Below are 13,260 nucleotides of genomic sequence, written 5' to 3'. Positions count from 1 at the left end.
GGATCGTAGTATGTGAGAAGTCATTTAGGATTGTGGTGATGGTGGAGAAATTGAAGAGGGTAAATGCAATGTATGCATGGCTGGTAATAGAGAGGGGGAAATATGAAATCTCAGATGTGTGGAAGAGGAGCTTGGTTGACTAAGACATAGTCACTACATTAGTGCCCCTACTATGAGGGAAGCAAGTGTACTTGTTGGAGCCCAGCAAGTAGAAGAGACCATTAAGAAGCAAGAGGCCATGAGCATCTTTGAGTAGGTGTCTCCTATAAGCTATGATGGGATGCAAAGATCTATTGACTTTGGCTGAGTTCCCACAAACGAAGACCACCCTTGGATCAGTCATGTATTATCTTGTAGAGCTGCAATATTGTGCAATACAGGAGCAAACTGCAAATATTTTTACCAAGAGTCTTGGTGCATATAAGTTTGTAAAGATTCACATATGACCATCTGGGGAGTAGAGTATATGTAGTATGATGGTCAATGTACTTCATATATTATAGTACTCTTGAGCTAGTGGTCAAATAAAGTGACTTAAGAAATTAATCAAGTCACTTGTTTTTTAGTTACATAATGTTGGCTGCCACGGATGTCCATCTCACTCACCAGACATTTCTTTTTTATTCTAACACACATGGGATAATAACATCAAACATCAATCTTCTCTCTGCAATTTTTTTGTTTCGAGTGTGTGCATATTTTATATTTTTTTCCCAATGTTTATTGTTGAGTTGTGAATCCCTGAATGTTCTGCTGAATGACAAACATGAAAATACAATGCTGTGATTTATAAATTTTTCTGATGTTTACTGTTTAGTTGTGAAACTCTTAGTACTGTGCTGAATGACGAACATGAAAATAAAAATGCTATGATGCATTAATTTTTTCTTTGTTTCTATGGATAACAGACTGCAATCTTGGCTTTGGATAGTTCTACTTTAGATGTTGACCAAGTTGAGAACCTTATAAAGTTCAGCCCCACTAAAGAAGAAATGGAGATGTTGAAGGTAAAACGTGGTTAATAAACATTTTCTATGTGAGCTTGCCTTTTCTTTTCAGTTATATTTACGCTTCAAATATAGCTTTCATATATCATTTTTAGTTGATACCTTTTAATGCTGTTTTTGTTAACGTGAAGAAGATGCCAGCTTATTTTGGTTCGACAAGGGAATAAACATGCTAGCAATATTGTGTTATATTCAAAAACTTTAATCCATTCACCAGTGCTTGTCAGCTATATGAATTTTTTATTCCATTTTTTTGTATTTTTCAAACATAAATATTTTTTCTTTCTGCATTGATACACCTGCATTTTAATTGATACAAGGTTCTGTTTTACCACTCTACCCCGCAACAGGCTACTATTTGCAGCAAAATTTCAGTTTGATCCAGGAACCTTTTTAACTATTCCAAGCCAAAGCCAGACTAAGGATAGAAGAACGGGGAGCTGATTCTCCTCATAGATGCAAGAAATTGGAAGATGACATTTTGTCCAATATGGAACGTGATTAAGTACAGGAGCAGAAAATTGTTGGCATTGGAAGCCAGCTAGCTCTGATCAACGAAATCTCTTATACTGCAGAGCTTTAGTTACAATAATTGCTAGCATCTACTCGTTAGTTTCCACTGTTTTTGAGAGTTCTATATAAATGCTGTCTAAATAGATTATTACATGGGATATCATATACCAAAACATCCCTTGAATATAGAATGAAGTTAGGAGATTTAGTCTTAAAACCAGAAAAAGGCAGCTCCATCAGGTTGACTGGATACCTGCATAATCTGTAAAAGTGTCTTGCACTTCACAAACCTGTAAACAAATATGAAGAAATTTTGGAGTGGTCTGTATTTGTTTTCTTGCTTAGGGGAAATGCTTTTTTTCAATCATGGGAAGCTATGAACCTCCTCATCTGTGTTAATGCCGCCCACTTTAATGCAGAGAGCCATCAAATTCGACCAACACATGCACCATAGGGCTCTATTCCTGCTTGCCTTGCTGTCCTGGTAAGCTGTTTCTCATTGATACTAAGAAGGGGAATGCTCATTGTCAAGTTGTTTGTCATAAGAAAAACAGCATGTATACTTTCAAAGGTTCCTTCTCAGGATATGTCACATACCCCTACTAAATTTAACCTAACCACACTTGCAAAAACTTGATTTTCATCTCTTATACATTTTGTCAAACATTTTACATGTAAACCTTTCTTCAAGTACTTTGTATACAACCAATTAAGTAGTCTTTTTCTTGGAGACATTTTTTTGAACATTTTGTATGAAATCAAATAAGAAACATTGCTCTGATTCCACTTGTAACATACTAACTGAAATATACCACTCAATTAAGCAACTTTTGATCTTTGTCTTTTAGGTATTTTATTAAATAAGTTTGAATGCAAATTGCAATAAAACACCTTTAACACATTTCTTCAAATAATGTGCATGCAAATAGGCATAGATCAACTACAACAGTGCTATCATACAACAATACTATCCCCATCCACAAAACACCATTTTTGCTGGGGTATTTCATCTAACAGTTCATATGCAATAAATTATTAAACCATTTAGACATTTCTGTAAACATTTGCAAGCAAACTAATATAGCAACTGCCTCAGGGCATATTTCCTAAATTATAATAGTCTAAGTTCTGAAAATTGAACCATATGATCAGTTTCGATTCCCCTCACTATGGTCCAAGTTTCAACGTCTGGAACCTCCTAGATGAAAAGTTATAGCAGAAATTCCAACATGACCTGTTTGATGCATGATTTTAGGAGCATCCAAGAAGCTCAACTTCTTGTGATCATATGTCTTAAAATATTGTGATCCAAGATCTAAAAGTTGGACTAGGTAATCAGTTGGATTTTCTCTCACTATGGTCCAAGTTTAAGCTTATGGAACCTCCTAGAAGAAAAGTTATAGCAGAAATGCCAACATCACCTGTTTAAATATTCAGTTAGGAAGCTATCTTCCTTTGATCATATTTTCTATATTTCGTGACTCAAGATCTGAAAATTGGACTAGAGGATCAATGAGATTGCCCCTCACTATAGTCCATGTTTTAACTTTTGAAACATTCTTGAAGAAAAGTTATAGCAGAAATGCCAACATGACCTGTTTAAAAATGCATTTAAGAAGACCTACTTCCTCTAATCATATTTCCTAAAATTTCACGACCCAAGATCTGAAAATTGGATGAGGGGATCAATGGGATTTCCCCTCACTATTGTCCAAATTTCAGCTTTTGGAACCTCCTAGAAGAAAATTTATAGCAGAAATGTCGACATGACTTGTTTAAAGAACAATTTAGGAAGCCTATCTTCCTCAAGCAGTGTTGTTACAAAATTTAATACATATGAAAAGCTATAGCCAAATAATATAACAACTACAACCATGATAAATTTGCTGAACAGTAAATGCATTTACATATAAACTTGCTGAGAAAAGCAATTAAATAACCATGCATAAGAGATACTTATCTTGAGTCAAATATTTTGCAATCTAGAACTGAAGAAGGGTGATCCACTCTCCACCCAACCATAGGTTCAGCTATGCTGTAGACTTTCTTATAGTGAAGGCCACTCTCCACACAAAAAGTGAAAGCCACTCTCCACACAGAAAAAGATCTCAGTGTTCAGTTTTTCCATTCCTTGACCAGGCTCATAAACATTCACAAATGACAATGCAGGTCCGTACAGCACAAGGGAGTCCCTCTCTGATCTCTGCAGTCCCTAGACCCTCCCTTGTTCAGTGCCCTCTATGCCACACAAACAAGACAACTCCTAGTCTTCAGAGCCATCCAATCCCAGGGAAAAATACTACAACTTATTCAATTTCTGTTACACATGCTGTCACCAATTCTCATGCCAATTTGAATTTTTGAATGAGAGAGGGAAAAAATGAGTATATGATCAGAATAATGGAGTAATGCTTAGAACAAAATGACAAATATAAAAAACTCTTCAATGGCTTTTCTCATTGATTTTTATAAACACACCTTGACCCTTCATCTTCCCAACCATCACATTAAAGGAATTATTAATTTAAGATATGCATTTTCCTCTCAAGGCATCATAATCTGTTGGTTGTCCCCCCTTCCTTCAGTTCTAGCATATTTTATTGGTAAAATAAAACATTACATCTCATAATAAAGTTTTAAGCAGTGTAGCGAAAATCGCGGTAATATCAGAAAATCGCGATTTTTTTGAGTTTGGCAATATTATCGCCCGATTTTTACTTAATTTATTTATTATTTTTATTTATTTATTTTTTGTTTTTTAATTTTCGCAAAAAATCACAAAAAAATACGAAAATTTGAAATAATCGTGATTTCTACGAAAAAAATCACGATTTTTTGATGAGGAGGAGGAGCAATAGGAGGAGAAGGTGACACAATCTACCCAGGCTACCCCTGTCACCAGTAGAGGATGTGGTCTACCTCCTGTAGCAACTAGTTCTTCAACTTCTAGAGCACAGCAGAGTCCACTGCCAACTCCACCGACATATACATCTAGAGGGAAAGCTATTGCATTTTCTTGCAAGAGGGGCAGAGGAAATCAGTGGTATTAGTTATTTGGTTCATTTCAATGTATACGACATTATGACTCATGATATGAGATACATTATTATATTTTTTGTTGATATTTTGAGGCTGAGATGGGACTCAGGAGTCAGGACTGACTATTCAGGACATGATTCACTGTTATGTGTGATGTAGCAATGATATTACACGTCTTATACATTAGTTCTTTTATCATATTTATGTGTCAATGTATTTATTTTATGTTGTAGATGCTTTAGATATTAAAAAAATTGAAAAAAATGAATATTTTTGTATTTTATGATTTTTCCTTGATTATTTCCCGATTTTTACGATTTTTTCCTATTTTTTCCATCGCTGTTATTATCCCAATAACGATTACTGCAACATTGGTTTTAACTCATAGCATCAATGCTGGCACCCCAACATTATAAGTCTCTAATTGCAAAAATTTAGCGAAATAAAGATTAAAACCGGGGTGTCACAAGATAATAGGAGAAATCCCCTGCGTCATGAGGTTGCCCTGGAAAGCAAAGAGCAGCTGGGGGAGCTTTTAACTAATTGTTTCTACCTCTTGCAAGAAGATCTGAAAATATAAGGTGCAAAAGTATTCATATCTTGTACAGCTTCTGCACAGCTTTGAGGCCAGTATGGAATTGCCATACTAGGCCACAGATCATGTATTATCAGAGTGACTGATGGATCATCTCCAGATGGGTACAGAATAAGGATAATGGGTGAAATTCTGTGTCGCGATGTCATTCTGGAAAGCAAAGAACAGCTGGGGGAGCTTTTAACTGATCGTTTCTACCTCTTACAAGATCAGAAAATATAAGATGCAAAAGTATACATTGTACTATGTAGTCTTCTACAGTTTCTGCACAGCTTCAAGGCCAGTATCGAATTGCTGTACTACTAGGCCACAGATCATGCATCATCAGAGTGTCTGACGGATCAGCTCAAGATGGGTACAGAGTAAGGCATCTCTTGCCTGTTAGACTGACCCCTTGATTCTGCCTAGCAGTCAGGGTTCTATCTTGAGTTTCTTTTCTTCAGCTTTTGATGGTAGGAGAGCAGGGCTTCCTCATTCCTATGCCCTCCCAGCACTGTATCATTGTATTCCCTCAGCCTGGCCACTCCCTGGGAGACATGATCCTCCATTGCATCTGCCCCTTAGTACCTTAGTCTCCCCCCTCACCCACAGTCATCGTGATTAGTCTCTCTCTCTCTCGCGTGCGCTCGCGTGGCACCAAGATCTCCAGTCTTGGGCCTGTTTATTTTATAACTGCACTTATGCCATTGTTTTATCTTTTGGTTAGATTTATTGATTCATTTACTTAGACAATTATGTATGCTGCAGTCTTTTCACTTTCTTTTTATTGCTTTCAGTATTGATGTAAGAGTTGCTTTCACATCCCACATTGGATGTATATTATAGTCCCATTGACCTACTTTTGTGGCCATTTATTGGACATTTTTAAAATTATGGTATCGTATTATCTTCTGTAGTGGAGCAGCACATTTTTTGCCCTAGTTCTCTGTTAGGATGTCTAGATACAAATATAGCGCTGGTTCATAGACTAATAATCACAGTGGTTCATAGACTAATAAGCACAGCTGAAGCATTAATGACTGTCTTGTTAGACTATGCACAAGGAGGGATATGGTCTAGATTCAAACTAACCAGGGCTGTTATTTCTGTGATTCAGAATTATTCAGGTGACAAGGAACTGTTGGGAAGATGTGAGCAGGTATTGCATTTAATTATCCTTTGAAGAGAAGTGAAGAGTCATTGTCTGTTTATTTCAGTTCTTAGTTTTGGCATTTGCGTCTTGATGTGATAAGTTATGCTGGCGAACATATATTTGCAGTTTTTCCTGGAATTGATGAAGGTACCAAGGGTGGAATCAAAGTTGAGAGTCTTTTCGTTCAAGATTACATTCTCTACCCAGGTACTCTTGTGTTTTATGCTATTTTTTGTCCTGATATTTTGTGAATTCTGCATTTTTTTCAATAACTTGCCTTAAGCTATTTTCATTTTTGCAGGTTGCAGAATTGCGTTCTAGCTTAGTAATTATTAATAACTCTTCTAAAGAGGTATATTTGGCTTGAAAGAAAGCTTTACTTGTTTTCAGCTATGATTAAGATTTGTTTTGATGATTGTAGTATGAAACTGAAATCATTACAACGGGCTGATTCTATTCTTTTTTGAACTCAACCAGATTAGAGCATCAGTCAAGCTACGCAGAATCATGCAAACGATTCTTTCACTGGGAAATGCATTGAATCAGGGAACAGCACGCGGTAATTGCCAACAGTTTTATGCATTAGAAGTGTTTAAGGATAAAATTTGAATCAATGAAATGTATAAACCATTGTGACAATGTTCTTGTTTCGAATGTTTGTAGGTTCGGCAATTGGATTCAAACTTGATAGCCTTCTTAAACTGACAGACACACGTGCAAGGAACAATAAAATGACTTTAATGCACTATTTGTGCAAGGTAATGTTGCAATTGACATGTTGTGTTATTTATTCTTCTGCAATGGTGGTATTGCTGGTCCAACGAACAGTCATTTTGAAAAAAAGTAGGGTTACACAAGGGAAAATTAGATAGCTTATGTATGCTGACTTGGTGATGGCTGTGCCACCTATTCTTTCTTGTATTGTGGGGGACTATTTCATCATTCTTGGTTTTTGGGTTGCCAAGTTTCAAATGCATGCGAGAGGGCTGTAATATTTTGGCTGAAATTTCTTTTGTTTGAAGGGAAACTTTTAGTTGTGTTTAACTTTTGTTTTTGGGAATGTAAGTTTCCACAGTTATTCATATTGCTTGTGATATTTCTGGATATAAACTTGTGCCAAAGCTTGAAACATGATATGTTTGAGGTAGACACTCCACCCATTGTCAGGGACAATAGAAGCTTTAGAGAGATATCTCAGGAGAGTGCTGGTGGAGTTGAATTTATAAAGAATTACCATAGCTGTTTTTAGGAATTTGGTTAGAATTCCAAGAGAAATTCATAATAACTAGAAAAATTGATAGTTAAACAATGGGTGTAGTGTCCACCTAAAACATTGGATGGTTGATGTTTCAAGATTTTTCAGAGTTTATATCCAGAAATATCACAAAGCAATAAATTTTGTTTGTTGTCTTGTTTTCTGTGTAAGAATTCTATTCTGCTTTTAATTTGTAATACATTGGTTTCAGTGGTTGGGAGAAATTTTATACATGTTACAATGAAGATAGGGTGGTATGATGGCACACCCATAATAGTATATACTAATTCAAACCTAAGTTACTAGGCATCGGGTGCAAATCAAACACTAGGTGTTACAATTTCAAAATTTAGCGTATGGCTTTGGCAAAGTACATATTTTGAAATAATAATAATGGCGAAGTACACATTTAGAAATAATAATACCCGCTATTAGATCCAGGACCAAGAATTAGAAAAGATTTACCCTATAAACCAGCAATGAATGGGGTGCGTGTAGTTAACGAAGGAATGTGCAGTAAGTGAATTTCGTGCAGTGAGTGAACGGGGCTAGGGAAGGGAGGTGGGAAACAAGAAAATGCATATGCTCATAGAGAAGGTAAGTTACCACACCTATTACTGGATCGGGAATTCATACACTTTTGCAAAAGCTTTCAGGATAAAACAGCAAATCAACTTGATACCCATTACACAAAACGCTCTAATTTGACATTATTATAAGCAATTCTATTAGCACGGCTGGCATTGATTCATTTGCTTCTACACCTAACTTACACACATTTACAACACTATAAGCCCAACCCTTTTCCCTACTTCCTTACGAGCCCACTACTGAATCGTTTGGAAATTCAACCAATCCTTCTGGACCTTTAGCTTCAACCTTTAGCTTAAAAGGAAGGATAGAAATAACATTGAACCCTTATCACTATTTCTTTTGGTTGCAAAGAAATCACAACGCCTGATCCCTATAGCTTGCCTCTTTCACCAAATGGATACCCTCCCTGGAAATTAGACCAATTCTACTAAATTGTTACTTACGACCCTTGACCTTTCAGCGCTTACGCCAGTTGCGGATTTCCGACATTTCACTTTGTTCCTTCCTCTCCTATAAGGCAGGTGGCAGTAGAAGGAGGTGTGCAGCGGTGAGGTTTATCCCGTCCCTACAAGAGTGTAGGAATTTACAGGGTAAGTTCCTCAGACAGAACACCAAAGGACACCGCTCACAAACAGATCACAGATCAATACACCAGTATTTTGACGTGGTTAAAACCCTCAAAGAGGGAAACAGTCCACGGCCTGAGCCAACACGGCCACTTCAGGCAATTTATTAATAAAAGAATGAAAATTTACATATGCTTCTCTCATAGATGGATTACCCTACAAATGACCCTCCATGCGCTTTAAATAGAAATCATGGACCAATCGGGTGTTAAGCCACGGATCAAGTGTCGGTAATACCGAGAGAATGAACCGTCGGATCACTACATATCGTGACCGTCGGATTGTAAGTTACAAAATGTACCAGGTAAAGAAACACACTTTACCTAACTCTATAACTAACTTTATACTAGACCAAGTTGTACTTAACTATCACCTATGTGTCAGAATATCCTAACATTGAACCCTTATCACTATTTGTTTTGGTTGCAAAGAAATCACAACGCCTGATCCCTATAGCTTGCCTCTTTCACCTTTTACCAAATGGATACCCTCCCTGGAAATTAGACCAATTCTACTAAATTGTTACTTACGACCCTTGACCTTTGAGCGCTTACGCCAGTTGCGGATTTCCGGCATTTCACTTTGTTCCTTCCTCTCCTATAAGGCAGGTGGCAGCAGAAGGAGGTGTGCAGCGGTGAGGTTTATCCCATCCCTACAAGAGAAGTCATTATGTTTAGTAGTAGTATAGTGAGGGTAAGGTGATCCGGCGCTGATAAGATAATATAAGATAAGTTCTATAGCAGTATGTACCTCCCTCCTAAGCGATTCATTTAGATAAGTGGTATAGAGCTGGTCGAAGTCTGTAGGTGGGTAGGTTGTATGAGAACACTCCAGGTTGTTGGGGGGGTTAGTCACAGGTGGTAACCATAGGGATAATCGGCCATACATTATCCATCCATCTGAGGCATGAGGCACTACGTGAAGACGACCTATCTGATCATTCGTCAATAGCCGGGGCCATGAATAATGTATGGGTGACAGATCCAACAAAAATGTACTTTGAAATATACACCAGGGCAACAAATGTCGACAATGCCGCCCGACCAAGAAGGTTGTTGTCTAGCTCAATTTGGTGCGAAGTGTTGGAAACTTAGGTAGGAGGGGAAGTAAGTAAGGAAGGGAGTTTGACTGGGATAAAGACATTTGGAACTGGCTCAATCGCTTCGAATTAACCATTGGTTTTTGTGGGGAACATACCCTGAGATTGGGGTGGGGCGATGACAAGGCAAGGCAGTTGGCACGGATTTTTCATGTAAAAATTTCTCATTTCCCACCCGGTTTTCAGTTTCACCTTATTTCTTCAAAATAGTTAAATCCCCTTTCCCATATCCATACATTCAACAACTGGAAAATAAATTTTGCTGAAAACACAAATTCTGGAAATTTTACAGAATGCTGGAAAATGCAGAAATAAATATCAGCACATACAAACAGCCATTCAACACATTTAAACACAGTGATTTTTGGTCAAGGTGGCCCTGGAAAAAACCCCCTACAATTCTTGGGGAAAACCAATTCAAAAGCTTCTTTTATTTCTGGAAAATGCTTTTTATAGTAAGAGAAATATTTAGCAAAAATCAGTAAGCAAACTTTTACAACTTAGCTCAGCCTTGCTGAAACTCTGCTGTACAGACTTGCTGAAACTCAGCCTTACTGAAACTCCGCCCTGTTGAAACTCCGCTGTACAGACTTGCTAAAACTCAGCCTTGCTGAAACTCCGCTGTACAGACTTGCTGAAACTCCGCCCTGCTGAAACTCCGCTGCTGAAACTCTGCTGTACGGACTTGCAGCCTCCTTATCCTCACTGTCCAGAAATCTCCCTGGCTCTCTTTCTCTTCTTCTCTCAATCTGCTCATGGAAGAATTAATGACCTTTTCCTCCTTTAATCTAACCCTAAGTGACTTTTGGGTGATCCCTAAATCCAATGGCTGAAATAGATTGAGATCTAGGATTGAGATTAAATGCTCATTTAAATTTCACTTTCTATTTTTTTGATTCACCCCACTTTAATAAAGACCCACTTAGTCATTTATTTCCAAAGTCACTTTTCCTTTCTAATTTTACATTGACTTTAATAAAGTCACTTTAAAATTAGACTTTAGTAACTTTATCACTTAAAGTCACTTTAAATTAGATTATTTTTATAAAGTCACTTTAGGAGAAAAATTAAATTCTTTTGGACACTTTTCCCTAGGCCAAAGATCAAAGCCCTTAGGGAACCACCTGTCCTCCGGTACCAGATTTCAACACTCCCTCTTACTGAGGAAGGTGTTCCTCACCACACCTATCTTGTCTCTGAAGTAGTCATGCTTGCCTCGTGGTAAGGCTTTGGTAAGAATATCTGCAACTTGCTCATCAGTGGGAATATACTCAAGCTTCACAACGCCCTTCTGAACACAGTCTCTGATGAAATGATATTTGATCCCGATATGCTTTGACCTGTCATGAAATACTGGATTCTCTGTGAGTTTAATGCAACTCTAATTATCACAGTAAATCACTGAAGGTCCCAACGACTGACCAAATAATCCAAACAACATCTTGTGAAGCCAGATGGCCTCACAACTACCTAGATTGGCTGCCATATACTCTGCTTCCACTGAACTCAATGCTACTGACTGCTGCTTTCGGCTGAACCATGACACTACTGCTAAACCCAACCCAAAACAACATCCTGAAGTGCTCTTCCTATCAGAAGCACAACCTGCCCAATCAGAATCACTATAACCTGCCAATCTCACTCCATCCCCCTGCCTGTAGTCCAGACCATAATCCACTGTCCCCTGCAAGTACCGCAAAATGTGTTTTGCAGCCACCCAGTGAACCTTCCTAGGCTCACACATAAACTGACTCACCGTGTTGACTGCAAAACAAATATCTTGTCTAGTGTTGGCCAAATACATCAAGGAATCAATCAGCTGTCTGTACAATGTGGGATCCACCAACTCGGAATCCAAAGCATGAAGCTTCTTCCAGTTGGTGATCATCGGTGTCGACATGGGTTTACAATCCTACATGTGGAATCTGCCAAGGATGTCCACAATATACTTCCCCTGCCCTAGGAAGAAATGCCCCTCCTCCTGCCACACCTCCAAACCCAAAAAGTAATGCATCAAGCTGATTTCCTTCATCTCAAACTCCGCTGCAAGATCTCTCTTGCAGTGCTCTATGAGTCTCTCTGCACCTGTAATGACCAAGTCATCCACATACAGCACCACAATGAGAGGCTCCTCACCTATCACAATAAAGTAAAGGTTCGGATCTGCCTCACTCTTTGTGAAACCCATCCCCTGCAAGTATGTATCTATCCTGGAGTACCAAGCTCTGGGAGCTTGCTTCAGGCCATAAAGGGCCTTCTTCAGTCTGCACACATGGGACTCCTTCCCATGCATCTCAAAGCCCTGTGGCTGCTCAATGTACACCTCTTCCTGTATGAAGCCATTGAGAAATGCAGTCTTCACATCCATCTGGTGGATCTTCCAACCCATCTCTGCTGCTATTGATATAATGGAGCGGATTGAAGTATATCGAGCCACAGGAGCGAAGGTCTCCTCATAATCAACTCCCTCTACCTGGGAGAACCCTCTAGCCACAAACCTTGCTTTGAATTTCTCAATGCTGCCATCTGCAGCATGCTTTACCTTGTAAAGCCATCTGGAAGTAACCACGGATTTGCCCTCAGGCTTCGCCACCACCTCCCAAACATCATTCTTCATGATAGAAGAATACTCCTCCTGCATGGCTTCTCTCCAGACCTGCTGGCTAGCTGCCTTCTCATAGCTAGAAGGCTCAGAGTCAAGGATGCTGGTAAACATTGCCATATAGCTACAAAACCTCTCAGGTGGTCTACTCTCTTTGACCGGCCTCTTAGGCTCAGCAACAGATGTGGCATCTCTCAAGGTGCCTAGAAGCCACTTGGGCTTCCTCTTCCCTGAGCGCACTTCTCCCATAGGAGAATGAAACTCCTCCTCCTCATCATCATCAGGAGCCTGAACTCCTGACTGTCTGTCTGCTGTCCTCCTGCCTGCACCTGAACTTGTAGAAGCTGAGGTACCGTGTGAACTGTCCATCAGTGGACTCCCTAGTGAACTGCTCTGCATGTTGCCCGGAGCACCGCCCTTCTTGCTCGGTGAGCCACTACTCACTGACGGACATGACATCCTCATAGATGTACCTTCGGATCCTCCTGATCCGTGCCCACTCGATCCTTGCGACTGACTCAACTGCTGCTGAGGGTCTGGCTGATCCAGATACTCTAACTCTCGTGACCTCCTAAAGGCCTTGTCCTCCTCAAACTTCACATCCTGCCTGACAACAACTTTCCTCTGTGTAGGAATGTAAATCCGAAAGGCCTTTGAGGTCTCACTGTAGCACACAAAGATACCCTTCTCTGCGGTGGGCTCTAGTTTGGTCCTCTTCTCCTAGGGTATGTAGGAGTATGTAATGCACCCAAAGATACGAAGATGACCAATATCAGGCTTCTTCCCAGAAAAATCCTC

At 39.1% G+C, this 13,260-nt stretch overlaps 1 protein-coding gene across 7 annotated transcripts in view; it reads left to right on the top strand.

Annotated features, from left to right (window-relative positions):
- LOC149205066 (formin-like protein 14) overlaps positions 1-13,260 on the top strand; it is a 108,058-nt gene that overhangs the window by 29,782 nt on the left and 65,016 nt on the right. For all 7 annotated transcript variants that reach the window (XR_016252415.1, XR_016252414.1, XR_016252413.1 and 4 more), the window contains exons 9-14: positions 909-1,007; positions 6,251-6,292; positions 6,413-6,493; positions 6,588-6,638; positions 6,764-6,845; positions 6,950-7,044. Coding sequence is in view for 1 of the 7 variants with exons in the window: in XM_089394888.1 (XP_089251014.1) it covers positions 909-1,007; positions 6,251-6,292; positions 6,413-6,493; positions 6,588-6,638; positions 6,764-6,845; positions 6,950-7,044 (450 nt within the window). In the remaining 6 variants the exon portion in view is untranslated. The remainder of the gene's footprint in view (positions 1-908; positions 1,008-6,250; positions 6,293-6,412; positions 6,494-6,587; positions 6,639-6,763; positions 6,846-6,949; positions 7,045-13,260) is intronic.

The sequence above is a fragment of the Pinus tabuliformis genome, chromosome 1_2 (assembly GCF_031772625.1).
Source record: "Pinus tabuliformis cultivar Carrire ecotype Pingquan chromosome 1_2, CPIR1, whole genome shotgun sequence".
NCBI classification, from domain to species: Eukaryota; Viridiplantae; Streptophyta; class Pinopsida; order Pinales; family Pinaceae; genus Pinus; species Pinus tabuliformis.
Note: the sequence above shows the minus strand (reverse complement) of the source record. Positions and strands in the feature narration are given on the sequence as shown.